This window comes from Lithobates pipiens, unplaced genomic scaffold, assembly GCF_037356315.1.
Source record: "Lithobates pipiens isolate NorthernLeopardFrog02 unplaced genomic scaffold, aLitPip1_a1.2 Scaffold_22, whole genome shotgun sequence".
Lineage (NCBI taxonomy): Eukaryota > Metazoa > Chordata > Amphibia > Anura > Ranidae > Lithobates > Lithobates pipiens.
In genome coordinates, this window is record NW_027507784.1 from 55,503,402 (window position 1) to 55,518,699 (window position 15,298).

Consider the following 15,298-nt stretch of genomic DNA (forward strand, 5'->3'; position numbering starts at 1 on the left):
GTCCAGCAGCCTCAGATACATCTGGATGAGAGGTGCTGACTGCCAAGGGGTGAGTGAGCTCACCATCCATCCCTGTCTGTGACTGAAGTCCCCCCCTTCTCTCTCCTGCCTCTGAGTAAGTACACTAAGGTAAATAAGGGTTCTCAGAGCACCCCTTACATCAGAGCTCCCTTTACATCAGAGGCCACAGTGTTCCCCCTTACATCAGAGTCCTCTCCGTACATCAGAGTTCTCAGTGTTCCCCCTTAAAGGTTTCCCAGAGCATCCCTTATGTCAGAGTCCCCATAGTTCCCCCTTACATCAGAGTCTGCAGAGTCCCCCCTTACAGTGAAAGGGAACTCTGTGAGTTCAGATGTAAAAGGGGAACTCTGTGGACTCTGATGTAAAGGGGGACTCTTGTTTTTAACTTCATATGATTAGAAATGTTTTTTTATGGGATTAAGTTCATTTTCATGAAGAGGGACTTTGCATTCTGGAGTATCTGCAAACTGTTATCATAAAAACTGAGGCAGCAGACTTTGTGAAAATTTTTATTTGTGTCATTTGGAAAACTTTTGGCCACGGCTGTAGATTTCATATATGAAAATTTTCCCTCTAGTGGTCATCTGTATATGATTGCATGTGATTAGCAATTTAGTGAAACACAAGCGCCCTGTAAGGCTAGGTTTTGTTTAATTACAGGTACTTGTATAACGCCATCAATTTACACAGTGCTTTATATATGTATATATATATTATACATTCACATCAGTCCCTGTCTTCAAGGAGCTTACACTCTAAGGTCCCTAACTCACCTTCATACATACACATACTAGGAAAAATTTAGAAAGGATCCAATTAACTGCTTGCCGCCCGCCCACCGTCATATGACGGCGGAGCGGTGCAGCACTTGTTCTGGGCCGTCATCATATAACGGCGGCCCAGAATGGCTGCCCCTGCACGGCGATCGTGGCAGCGCCGTGTTACTAGGACACGGCGCGTGACCCCGATCTCCAATCACAGCCGGTCACATGTAAACAAGGAAGTGCTGGTAATCGGTGCGCCTCGCCTCACACTGACTCCTCACAGGGGAACATTTAGGAATGTAATCAGGGCACTGATCATCAGTGCCCTGATTACAATAGTAAAAAAATTGTGTAAAAAAACAGTGCCCACCAATGCCAACGATCAGTGCCCACCAGTGGCAGCAATCAGTGCCCACCACTGCCCACAAGTGCCACCAATCAGTGCCCATTAGCGATGCAAGTCAATGCTGGCAATCAATGCTGCCTATCAGTGCAGCCCATCAATGCACATTACTGCAGTCAATCAATGCCCATCAGTGTCGCCCATCAGTGCCACCCATCAATGCCCATCAGTGTCCACCAGTACCGCCTAGCTGTGCTGCCTATTAGTGCCCACCAGTGCCGCTTAACAGTGCCTACCAGTGCCACCTAACAGTGCCCGTCAATGCCGCCTATCAGTGCTCATCAGTGCCACATATCAGTGAGACCTGTCAGTGCCCATAAGTGCGGCATATTAGGCCTCCTCATCAGTGCCACCTAATCAGTGGCAGTAAGCGAAGCCTCATCAGTGCCCATAAGTGCCACCTCGTCAATGCCCACCAGTTCAGCCTATCAGTGCCCATCTGTGCCGCCTCATCAACGCACATCAGCGAAGGCAAAAAATTACAAAATTTAATGACAGAAAAAAAAGTGAAAAACATTTATTTTTTGGTAATTTTTTATTTTTTTTTGTAAAAAATAAAATACCCAACAGTGATTAAATGCCACCAAAAGAAAGCTCTATTTGTGTGAAGAAAATGATAATAAATTTGTTTGGGTACAGTGTAGCACGACCGAGAAATTGTCATAGCTGAAAAATGGCTTGGGCAGGAAGGGGGTGAAAGTGCCCTGTAGGCAAGTGGTTAAAGCGGTTTTATAACTGCAGAAAAACAAATCTGTAAGGCAAAAGCATAATGAGCTGCTACACCACATACTAGCTCATTTTAAAGCGGGAGTCCGCCGGGAGTTCCGCCGTTTTTTTTTTTTAAAAGCCAGCAGCTACAAATACTGCAGCTGCTGACTTTTAAAATAAGGACACTTACCCGCCCAGCGCGCCCGTGATGTCGGCACCCGAAGCCGATCTCTCGATCGTTTCTCGGGTGCTGCCGCCGCCATCTTGGGTATGGGAATCAGGAAGTGGAGCCTTTCGGCTTCATTTCCCGGTTCCCTACTGCGCATGCGTGAGTTGCGCTGCGCAATAAGGATGGACCCGCTGCCTCTGGGATCTGTGTGTTTCCCAGCAGGCAGCGGGGGACTTTCGGAAAGGGGCGTAGATTCACGCCCCTTTCCGCAGAGAGCTATCCTGGAAGTGGGTGCAGATACCTGTACTGTACAGGTACCTGCACCCCCCTCCCCCCTGAAAGGTGCCAATTGTGGCGCCAGAGGGGGGGAGGATTCCAATGAGCGGAAGGTCCACTTTAGGGTGGACCTCCGCTTTAACTTACCTTAGATTGAAGCATCAGTATTGCATCTCGGTCGCAGCTGAGGGAGCTGACATTTTCCCCTCTGCGTGTCTTCCGGGTTCACAGCTCCGGTGCTGTGAGTGGTCAAAGTCTATGACGTCACTCCCATGCATGTGCGCGGGAGTCCTCCATTCCGGCAAGGTCTGGCAGCATCCGCCGGACCTTCAGAGTGCATGCGCCGCTGGCACCAACGGCTGCATGCAAGGTGAATATCTTATAAACCTCTTTAACAAGTGGTTAAAAGAAAAACTCCTTTGAAGGATGAGAAGATGGGAAACACGTCACTGGGCACCAGAGGGGATCTTGCCACCATCAGGAAATGCAGCCAAGAGGTTCTCCTCAAACATTCTGGGCTCCCTTTGGGATGGAGGCAGCAGAATGGCAATTTTTTTTTTCTAGGATCTAACAAGGTGGCCACCCAATAGCGATTCCTCTTTTTGATAAGCCAACTCCTGGGTAGAGATGGCCTTGCAGTTCGCCCGGCGGTCGGTTCGTGGCGAATTTTACTCGTTCGCGATTTGCCAAACCGGCGGACTTCTGGCGCTGTTCGCGGCGGCCGTATTTGTTTACATTGTGAAGAACTTTGACCCATGACACATCCATCATGGGGTACAGGACAGCCAATTGAGACATTTCAGCACATGGACAATTGGACATTCCCCCTACCTTATAAATAGACCTGATCTGGTGGCCATTTTACATTCTGTCTTTTGTCAGTGTTGGGAGAGGTTGCTGTGTGGAGCAGGGACAAACTGTAGTGACACAAATCGCTAGCTATTAGGTCCACAAAAGTCCTTTTAAGGACTGGTATAGGTGTACAGTATATAGGGTTCTGGTGCACTGCTGCTGACTGCTGTGCTGGTGATTACTGAGGGCACTGCTGACCGATTCTGCAGCTGTCTTTTGTCAGTGTAGAGACAGGACGCTGTGTGGAACAGGGACAGTCAGTTTAATCACTAGCTATTACTATTAGGTCCACAAAGGTCCTTTTAAGGACTGGTATAGATGTACAGTATATAGGGTTGTACACGTATAATATACTTTCTTTCAAATATACAAAGTATATTATGGTGCACTGCTGACTGCTGTGCTGCTGAGTGCTGCCCGATTCTGCAGCTCATTTATCAGTGTAGGGACTGAAGGACAGTTTGGTGTTCTAAGCAGGGACAGTCTGCAAATCACTAGCTACTAGGTCCACAAAGGTCCTTTTATAGATGTACAGTATATAGGGTTGTACAGGTATAATATACTTTCTTTCAAATATACAAAGTACATTATGGTGCACTGCTGACTGCTGTGCTGCTGAGTGCTGCCCGATTCTGCAGCTGTCTTTTATCAGTGTAGGGGCTGAGGGACAGTTTGATGTTCTGAGCAGGGACAGTCTGCAAATCACTAGTAGGGATGGCCGAACTGTTTGCCCGGTGGTCGGTTTGTGGCGAATTTTGCGTGTTCGCGATTCGCCCAATCTGTGGACTATTGCCACTGTTCGCCCGGCGGACATATGTGTTTACAGTGTGAAAGAACTTTGACCCATGATGACACATCCATCATGGGGTACAGGACAGCCAATTGAGACATTTCAGCACATGGACAATTGGACATACCCCCTACCTTATAAATAGACCTGATCTGGTGACCATTTTACATTCTGACTTATGTCAGTGTAGGGAGAGGTTGCTGTGTGGAGCAGGGACAGACTGTAGTGACACAAATCGCTAGCTATTAGGTCCACAAAAGTCCTTTTAAGGACTGGTATAGGTGTAGTACAGTATATAGGGTTCAGTGCACTGCTGTGCTGGTGATTGCAGCAGCCTGTTTTTTGTCAGTGTAGGCACAGGATGCTGTGTGCAGCAGGGAGAGACTGTAGTGACACAAATCACTAGCTATTAGGTCCACAAAAGTCCTTTTAAGGATTGGTATAGCTGTAGTACAGTATATAGGGTTCAGTGCACTGCTGTGCTGGTGATTGCAGCTGTCTTTTGTCAGTGTAGGGACAGGACGCTGTGTGCAGCAGGGACAGTCCGTTTAATCACTAGCTAGCTATTACTATTAGGTCCACAAAGGTCCTTTTAAGGACTGGTATAGGTGTACAATATATAGGGTGCTGGTGCATTGCTGTGCTGCAGATTACTGCTCGTTTCTGCAGCTGTCTTTTATCAGTGTAGGGACTGAGGTACAGTCTGCAAATCACTAGCTACTAGGTCCACAAAGGTCCTTGTAAGGACTGGTATAGGTGTACAATATATAGGGTGCTGGTGCAGGGCTGTGCTGCAGATTACTGCTGGTTTCTGCAGCAGTCTTTTATCAGTGTAGGGACTGAGGTACAGTCTGCAAATCACTAGCTACTAGGTCCACAAAGGTCCTTGTAAGGACTCATATAGGTGTACAATATATAGGGTGCTGGTGCAGGGCTGTGCTGCAGATAACTGCTGGTTTCTACAGCAGTCTTTTATCAGTGTAGGACTGAAGTACAGTCTGCAAATCACTAGCTACTAGGTCCACAAAGGTCCTTGTAAGGACCGGTATAGGTGTACAATATATAGGGTTGTGATGCACTGCTGATGACTGCTGCCCTATTCTGCAGCAGTCTTTTATCAGTGTAGGGACTGAGGGACAGTCTGCAAATCACTAGCTACTAGGTCCACAAAGGTCCTTTTAAGGGCTGGTATAGGTGTACTATTTGGTGTGCAGTATAAAGTGGTGTAATACAAGTATAAAATACTTGAACATATAGAAAGCATAGTATAGTGCATTTCCACTGTGCAGCATTGTGACTGCTGAGCGGTTCAGCAGCGATACTACAAAGAGTGACAAACGCAATAAAAAAAAAGTATTATAAGTGGTGTGAAAGACCAGTGGCCCCCAAAAACGACAGATTGAAGCGGGTGGTATATACCTTCTTCCACATACATACTAAAGACTTTTGTCACAGGGTCATTTAAAAAATGACAGGCAGAGGAAGAGGCAGGCCCTTCTGCAGGGGTGGTAGGGCAGGAGCAACAGGCTTGAGCCAAAGTGGCAAATTGCAGAAGGTGCGTGCGATTACGTCAAAAGATGCACCAGACTTGGTTGAGTGGCTCACTCAGCCTTACTCTTCTGCACCCTCCTCATCCTCTTGATCTGCACCCTCTTCTTCACTCTCTGCTGTGTGCGCCCCCAAAGACACTACCACCAACACCACCACTACCACCATATACCCTCCGCTTGAGACACAGGGATTATTTTCCGATCCATATCAAGACATTTCTGATGCGCAGCCACTCTTGGTATTGGATCAGAAAGAGGAGGTAGCAACAACCGCCACTCAGCAGTCTGACGACAGTACCCAGATCAGCCCAAGGAGGAGGTTGGTCCCCGGTGTTGCTGCCTACTCCGAGATCTCTACTTATAGCGGTGGGGAAGGTGACGTTGATGATGACGTGTCTAGTGATGTCACGTGGGTGCCCACAAGAGAGGAAGAGGAGGAGAGTTCAGAGGGAGATATGGACCAGCAGATAGGGAGGAGAAGCAGGAAGAACTTACATTGCACAGGAGGGACAAAGCAGTCTGCTAATGTATCAGGAGCAAGGCATCAACCATGTACAGTCACATCTGGCGCTCCCAGAATGCCGGCACATGGCTCCACAGTGTGGGCTTTTTTTAACGTGTCCGCTGCTGACAATAGTGTTGCCATCTGCAGCCTTTGCAGTCAACGCATAAGTCACAGTAAGCCCAACACTCACCTAGGGAGGACCGCCTTAAGAAGGCACATGAGCTGCCATCACCGAGCCCAGTGGGAGTAACGGAACACACAAAGCCACACTCCAGGCTCTCACCGTCCAGCCTCGTCTTCTACTTCTCCTTCTTCTCTCTCCTCACAATTGTCATCCACTCCACTTTCCATCACGACATCCTCACGTTTTTCTGCAAAAAGGCAGGCTTCTGTGGGCCAAATGTTTGAGTGTAAAAAAATGATGACACCGGATAACCCTCTTGCCCAACGGTTGATAGCTGGCTTGTCAGCCCGCCAACTACTGCCATATAAACTGGTGGACTCGGAGGCCTTTAGAAAATTTGTGGCCATTGGAACACCACAATGGAAGGTCCCAGGAAGGAAGTATTTCTCACAGAAGGGCATCCCAGAGCTATATGGCCATGTTCAGCGGCAAGTGAATGTATCTCTGGCTCACAGTGTCAGTGCCAAGATATATCTGACCCCAGACACGTGGTCTAGCAAACATGGGCAAGGAAGGTATATCACTTTTACTGCCCACTGGGTGAACCTTCTGACGGCCGTCAAGCATGTAACCCGTGGCACCCGTGTAGATTTGGTTTTATAGCCACGGATTGCATGCAGGCCTGGCTCTTCTTCTCCTCCTCCTACTCCATCCTCCTCCCTCTCCTCCTCAGCTGACTCCTTTTACGCTGCTATCGTCTCCTCCGCTGCGCTGCCCAAGCTCCCCAGAACCTATTCGACATGCCAGGTGAGACATTGCCATGCTGTGCTGCGTCTGTTGTGCCTGGAAGCCAAGAGCCACACTGGCCCGGCACTCCTTTCAGCTTTGCGTTCACAGGCAGATCAGTGGCTAACACCGCTCAATTTGACAGTTGGTAAAGTGGTGTGTGACAACGGTGCCAATCTGCTTAGCGCATTGAAACAGGGAAAAATTACGCACATACCATGCATGGCACACGTCTTAAACTTGGTCATGCAGCGATTCGTTGTCAAATACCCTAGGGTCCAGGACATCTTGCGGCAGGTAAGGAAAATCTCGGCCCATTTCAGAAGATCTTACACAGCCATGGCTCGCCTTGCTGACATTCAGCAGTGACACAATCTGCCGGTCAGACGTCTTATTTGCGATTGCCCGACGCAATGGAACTCAACCTTCTATATGCTTGATAGGCTGCTCCAGCAGAAACGTGCAGTTAACGTCTACCTGTACGAACTCTGCGGCAGAACAGGTTCTGGGAGCTTGGTTTTTTTTCACCGCGCCAGTGGTTGCTCATGCGCGACGCATGCAGACTTCTGCGCCCATTTGATGAGATTACCAAACTGGTCAGTCGCAGCCATGGCGCCATCAGTGACATGGTACCTTATGCCTTCTTTATGGAGCATGCATTGCGTCATGTCATTGATCAAACCGTGGAGGAGCAGGAGCAGGAAGATGCGGAAGTCGCAATGCTGGATGAATTCCCAGGGGGGGCTACTCTATCTGAGACAAGTCAACAACAGGAGTCTGAAGAGGAGTCAGAGGAGGATGGTGCCGGGGGGGATGAGGAGGAGCAAGAAGAGCATGCTTTAAACCTTTCTGGGATCCCTGTTGTTGTGCGTGGATGGGGAGAGGAGAATGAAGGGGACGACATTATCCTGGATGATGAGCAGGAGCCAGGCCGCCTCACCGCTTCCAGTTTAGTGCAAATGGGGGCCTTCATGCTCCAGTGTTTTAACAGGGACCCCCATATAAAAAGCATAAGGGTCAAGGACCAGTACTGGGGGGCAACGTACTTAGAGCCCGGGTACAAACACAAAATGGCAGAAATGTTACCATCGTCACAGAGGGCTGTCAGAATGGAGCAATTCCAGGCCTTGCTTCGAGAAATGCTGCATTCTGCTTTTGCGTGCGCTGGCAGAGGAGTAATTCCCACTCCCAGAGAAAGAGTTGCGGGTACCAATCCAACAGCGCCTGCAAGAAGAGGGCAGTTTGAAGATGTGTTGGTGACTTCTGATATGAGGTCATTCTTTGAGCCGACCCATCGACAGGTGTCATCCGGATCCAGCATCAGGGAATGCCTAGACCGTCAGGTGTCCGACTACATCGGGTTAACAGCCGATGTGGGCGCTCTGAGGAGTGATGAACCCCTGGACTACTGGGTGGGCAGGCTTGACCTCTGGCCAGAGCTTGCCCAATTTGCAATGGAACTGTTGGCTTGCCCCTCGTCCAGTGTCCTGTCCGAAAGGACGTTCAGTGCAGCAGGGAGGATCGTGACCGATAAGTGCACTCGCCTAGCTCACGACAGTGTTGACTACCTCACATTTCTAAAAATGAATGAGGCATGGATCTGGGAGGAATTCAACACATGAGACCAGTAGACCATGTATATCTCTATAAACTATTTATTTAATCGAGCACACAGACCTTTTTTCTACATTTGGCTCACTTCCTTGTACAAAAAAAGCACACTGTACTATATGCCCGTACCCTCCTGTTTGAAGAGGTGTCATATTTTTGGTGCCCAGCAGCGAGTTGCTGGTATCAGTGCTGCTGTCAGTGCTCTCTATCTCGGTGCTGGTGTCAGTGCTCTCTCTCTATCTCGGTGCTGGTGTAGTGTCAGTGCTCTCGATCCCGGTGCTGGTGTGGTCTCAGTGCTCTCTATCTCGGTGCTGGTGTCAGTGCTCTATATCACGGAGCTGGTGTCAGTGCTCTATATCACGGAGCTGGTGTCAATGCTCTATATCACGGTGCTGGTGTCAGTGCACTCTATCATGGTGCTGGTGTCAGTGCTCTATATCTCGGTGCTGGTGTCAGTGCTCTATATCACAGTGCTGGTGTCAGTGCTCTCTATCACGGTGCTGGTGTCAGTGCTCTCTATCACGGTGCTGGTGATCATCTCCCGCACCTTCTTCATAGCCTACCCTGACCTTTCCTCTCCTCCATTGCCTTCACACGTTCCCGAGTCCTGAATTGTCAAAATTTCACAGATAAAAAAGAATGCTTGTAGTTGTCGATCCCAGATTCACCTCATACATGTGTTATGTCAGTGGCCATGTGGTGGGACTATGTGTGCACAGCTAGTAAGTATTTTGTGGCTGAAAATATGACCTGTAGGTTTTTAAGGTTCGCTTCCCATTGAAGTCAATGGGGCCCGCCGCGAACTTTGTGGTTTGCAAACTTTTGGCCGCATTCGCGGTTCGCGTTCGCGAAACGTCCCATCGGAAGTTCGTCCATCACTACTCCTGAGGTTCTTGCATAGATATTTGAGCATTCACCACAATTTAACAGCGGCGAGACAAATGCGCAGAACAAGAACATTTGTTTAATTTCGTTATCTACATAAATTAGTTAAATCTGTTTTCAGAATTTGTTTTGTTTATTCTAATCGATTTGAATTCCTTTTGAAATCGAGTTTATTCTATTCAAAATATGAATTTTGGAAGATGGTTATATTCTTTCTATTCCATTGTGTTTTTTCTACTTTTATTTTCTATTCTAGCTTTTCTATTATTTTCTATACTATTCAAATTCATTCTATTTGAAATTTTAATTTCAGAAAACAGTTATATTGTTATATTCTTTCTCTTCTATTCTTTTCTATTGTCTATTCTATTCTCTTCTTTTCTATTCTAATATTTTTTTTCTATTCTATTTAAATTCATTCTATTTAAAATTCAGAATTTCAGAGGATGGTTATATTCTATTTTATTCAATTCTGTTTTTTGTTTTATTCTATTACTTTACTTTCTATTATATTTTATCATTTTATTTTCTATTTTGTTTTAATCTATTCTTTTATTTTATATTCTATCCCTTTTTTTACTATTATTTTATTTTGTATTCTGTTCTGTTTTACTCTATTATTTTCTATCCTATTCTTTTCTATTTTATTCTATTCTTTTCTAATCCTTTATTTTCTGTTATTTTGTATTCTTTTAAATTTGTTACCATTTAAAATGGCAGCATTTGATATGGCACAGTGGGAGCATTTGATGGGGCACAGTGAGGCTGCATTTGATGGGTACAGTGAGGCTGCATTTGATGTGAGGCTGCATTTGATGTGAGGCTGCATTTGATGGGCACAGTGGCGGTATTCGATGCAGCACAGTGGCTGCATTTGATGGAGTACAGTGGCTGCATACATGGGCACAGCGACTGCATAAGATGGGCACAGCAGCTGAATTTGATGGGCACAGACACAGTGGCAGCATTTGATATGGCACAGTGGGAGCATTTGATGTGTACAGTGAAGCTGCATTTGATGTGAGGCTGCATTTGATGGGAACAGTGAGGCTGCAATCGATGTGAGGCTGCATTTGATGGGCACAGTGGCTGCATTCAATGCTGCACAGTGGCTGCATACATGGGCACAGTGGCTGCATAAGATGGGCACAGCAGCTTAATTTGAAGGGCACAGACCCCGTGGCAGCATTTGGTATGGCACAGTGACTGCGATTGATGGTACAGTGAGGCTGCAATTGATGGGGACTTTTTTTTCAGAATTTTTCAGTTTGCACCGCCCTAAAAATTTTGAGCAGCAGCCACCACTGCAGGTAATCTGCCAGGAATACACCCGGGACGGCTCCAGAAAAGCAGAGGGCGGATCTTCTCCTGTCTGCCTTTTATCTCACACATAGCAACAGATGATGCTTTTGAAGAACCAATCAGAAAATGTCACCGGGAATCTGGCTCCCAGACCAATCCAGTGGAGGTGGGCGTGTCCCGGAGCTCGCTTTCTATTTCCAAAGTGGTGCGGAGGGTTCCGCCGTGTGTTGTGTTGTGTGCGGCCGGCGGGGGGATTATTATGGGGACGGGGGTCTTCCGGCAGCTGTGGTTCCTGGTGACGGTGGGGACAGCCGTGTTCTACTCAGCCTCCTCTGCGGACACAGGTAATGGGGGGTCACACTGCCCACTTGTGTCTCTCCGCTTCCACTTTCACTTTGTAGTTGATGTGATTTGTAGTTCCGTCTACTTCACCCGACACCACTGCGTGTGAGAGAACTATCCACACACCTACATTAGGAGGGAAGGTGGGATCACTCTTCTCTTCTGGGTGGACACCTGTGCCGGGACTATGACGTCACTGAGCTCTGTCACCTTGTGACCTTTGGGGGGAGGGGAGGGGCCACCTTGTGACCTCCTGTTGCAATTCATGTCATGTAAAATAAGTTGTCTGGGATCTGCCAGTATGCACTCTGTACCATCCCGCCATCTACTGTGATGTCATTGGGGAGAGTTATCATGTCAGAGTCATCCCCCGCACCCCCCTTCCTGGTGACGTCATCGCACCCCCTTCCCAGTGACGTCAGCGTCGTCCTCTCCCCCCCTCCCCGGTGACGTCAGCGTCGTCCTCTCCTCCCCCTCCCCTCCCCGGTGACGTCAGCGTCGTCCTCTCCTCCCCCTCCCCGGTGACGTCAGCGTCGTCCTCTCCTCCCCCTCCCCGGTGACGTCAGCGTCGTCCTCTCCTCCCCCTCCCCTCCCCGGTGACGTCAGCGTCGTCCTCTCCTCCCCCTCCCCTCCCCGGTGACGTCAGCGTCGTCCTCTCCTCCCCCTCCCCTCCCCGGTGACGTCAGCGTCGTCCTCTCCTCCCCCTCCCCTCCCCGGTGACGTCAGCGTCGTCCTCTCCTCCCCCTCCCCTCCCCGGTGACGTCAGCGTCGTCCTCTCCTCCCCCTCCCCGGTGACGTCAGCGTCGTCCTCTCCTCCCCCTCCCCGGTGACGTCAGCGTCGTCCTCTCCTCCCCCTCCCCGGTGACGTCAGCGTCGTCCTCTCCTCCCCCTCCCCGGTGACGTCAGCGTCGTCCTCTCCTCCCCCTCCCCGGTGACGTCAGCGTCGTCCTCTCCTCCCCCTCCCCGGTGACGTCAGCGTCGTCCTCTCCTCCCCCTCCCCGGTGACGTCAGCGTCGTCCTCTCCTCCCCCTCCCCGGTGACGTCAGCGTCGTCCTCTCCTCCCCCTCCCCGGTGACGTCAGCGTCGTCCTCTCCTCCCCCTCCCCTCCCCGGTGACGTCAGCGTCGTCCTCTCCTCCCCCTCCCCTCCCCGGTGACGTCAGCGTCGTCCTCTCCTCCCCCTCCCCTCCCCGGTGACGTCAGCGTCGTCCTCTCCTCCCCCTCCCCGGTGACGTCAGCGTCGTCCTCTCCTCCCCCTCCCCGGTGACGTCAGCGTCGTCCTCTCCTCCCCCTCCCCGGTGACGTCAGCGTCGTCCTCTCCTCCCCCTCCCCGGTGACGTCAGCGTCGTCCTCTCCTCCCCCTCCCCGGTGACGTCAGCGTCGTCCTCTCCTCCCCCTCCCCTCCCCGGTGACGTCAGCGTCGTCCTCTCCTCCCCCTCCCCTCCCCGGTGACGTCAGCGTCGTCCTCTCCTCCCCCTCCCCTTCCCGGTGACGTCAGCGTCGTCCTCTCCTCCCCCTCCCCTTCCCGGTGACGTCAGCGTCGTCCTCTCCTCCCCCCTCCCCTTCCCGGTGACGTCAGCGTCGTCCTCTCCTCCCCCCTCCCCTTCCCGGTGACGTCAGCGTCGTCCTCTCCTCCCCCCTCCCCTTCCCGGTGACGTCAGCGTCGTCCTCTCCTCCCCCCTCCCCTTCCCGGTGACGTCAGCGTCGTCCTCTCCTCCCCCCTCCCCTTCCCGGTGACGTCAGCGTCGTCCTCTCCTCCCCCCTCCCCTTCCCGGTGACGTCAGCGTCGTCCTCTCCTCCCCTCCCCTTCCCGGTGACGTCAGCGTCGTCCTCCCCCTCCCGGTGACGTCAGCGTCGTCCTCCTCCTCCCCCTCCCGGTGACGTCAGCGTCGTCCTCCCACATCTTATTACCCCCACCCCCTTTCCCTAAGAAATCAGATCCCCACCACTTCTTTCCCTATGACATCACAGTTCCCCCACCCCCTTTCCCTATGATATCAGAGGCCCTAGTGCTTCATTGGTTATTTTAGTGCTGACGTCTGTCCCACCCGCACCATAGCAATGCGTGGCACCGACTCAGGGCAAACTGTCTGTGGCACCCCAAATGGAGAACGGTGCAGCAGAGTATCCCATGGCCTTCATGTGTGATGTGGCTATCCCAGGCTGCGGGCAACAAATATGCCGGTCTCACTTAGGGGGGCACCCAGGAAAACAGATTGTTAGGAAGGAGGGGGGTGGGAATGAAATGACAGAAGGTGGGTTGGGGGAGGGTGAAGGTCAATGTTAATGTGATTTCAAAAGTAATTTTCTGTATTTTTACATCTCTATGCATTCATTCATCTTTGGCTGTTTTGTAGTGGCAGGGAGGGTGGACTTTAACACGCTGGACATACTTTGAGCGCGCTCAGTGAGGGCTCCCAGTATGGTGACCGAGCTGTCACAGACCATGCCCTGTCTGGTTCTGATTGTGAGTTGATGGGATGGGCTGGGCTTCTGACCATGTGACAACTATGGCAGCCAATCACTGTGATCATGCATTCAGAAGAACAACGCCATGATATCTAACATGGGGGGGGGTAAAAGTTTTTGCCTATAGTTACTTCCTGGTGATCCTGCCATGAAGGTCCTTGCCCATGCACTTCCTGTTACAGGGTGACCATGTTGTGTACATGTCACTCTGCTGTGCCCCCAAAGTCTCACCCCGTCACATGATCATTTCAGCCCATGTTGTCATCAGCAGGAAATCCTGCCCTGAGAAATGACAACCAGCTACTGTATGGGGCTGCCGCCAAATAAAAAGGATGGAAGGAAAGGGGAAAACCAGAAGAAATGATTTCATTACACATCGCTTCTAATATCCTAATGGTATTCAGGAGTTATTTTCTGGTTGTCATATCATGAAACCCAGCAGGGTGAGGTAGATGATTTGGTAATGTGTAACTAAAAGCAAAACTGCTTTCCATTTTTAGATTGTGGACAGGGATTAGAACCCCTGTCAGGTTATTATTGCTATCTGTATCCCTATTAGGGAGATTCTCTCTCTCTGTGTCCTGTTTACTGCTATCACCGAGAGTGAAAGTGAAAGAGAATTCTACATTTTTTTTTTTTTACTGTCACCAGAACAGTAAGGCTGGGTTTACACACATGTGGGTTTCCCCGCATCCAATTCACATAGCAGGAGAATGTGACCGGTTCTCTATGGTTCACATGTCTCCAGGGTGGCTGTGCCTGCACATGCGTCTTTGCCTCCTTGCTTCCGTTTCAGGCAAAGATTCCACCCTGATTGGCCCCTGAAATGAACAGGGATGGACAGCGTTGCTGTGCGATTCGTGGACGGTTTAGGTGTGAACCGAGCATAATGGAGGGGAAATCCTCCAATTGAGGACACTAGTTCCGATGACGACCAGAGAGAGGTTATATCTCTCCCCCTACTCTATCCAAATTGAAAAAAGTTTTGCCTAGAGTTCTACTTTAAAGTGGTCTTTCCCCTCCTTCACTAATTTGATCAGCTTTTACTTGCCTAGAATATATATGTTCCCACTTCCTGGTTCTGTTTAGTCTATATATATATATATATATATATATATATATATATATATATATATATATATATATATATATATATATATATATATATATATATATATATATATATATATATATATATAATAATGGTGGTTGTTTTAATATTTTATGTTGCATGGTACAAAAAAATTAATTTTTTATTTATTTTTAAAAAAAATACCCTTTAATGAATTCAAAAATACTAAACAGTAAAATTAGCTAAATTTTTTTTTTTTCTGTATAACGTGAAAGATGATGTTATGCAGTGAGAATCGTGATCTTTATTCTAAGCAAAAAATGTTGCGATTCTCATTTTGGCCAGAATCGTGCAGCTCTAGGCTGAAATCACACCACACAGACATCGCATGTTATGTGCACAGGAATGCAGTGTCACATACGGTGTTTCAATCACACGAGTGTGAACCCAGGCCGAGGTCAAGAAAAACGCATCCCTTTAAATCCTATGTATGTTATCACACTTGGTTGATGCAATTCCGTTGCTGTGTTACAAATCTTAATTGCTGCATTTTTGGTCAGTTTTTTAAAAACAAAAAACCTCCCTATTGAAAATGCAGCAAGAAAGCATCAATAACGCACCCGTGTTTTTGATGCAGGTTTTGAGGCACATGACCTAAGAAACACGCCATA

General features: G+C 49.1%; 1 protein-coding gene across 1 annotated transcript in view; it reads left to right on the forward strand.

The window, feature by feature from the left end:
* The first annotated feature begins 10,947 nt into the window (after positions 1–10,947).
* The window catches only part of LY75 (lymphocyte antigen 75), a 200,633-nt gene continuing 196,282 nt past the window's right edge, over positions 10,948–15,298 (forward strand). Inside the window, exon 1 of the mRNA XM_077447606.1 lies at positions 10,948–11,090. Coding sequence (XP_077303732.1) covers positions 11,006–11,090 — 85 coding nt within the window. The 5' untranslated portion in view covers positions 10,948–11,005. The remainder of the gene's footprint in view (positions 11,091–15,298) is intronic.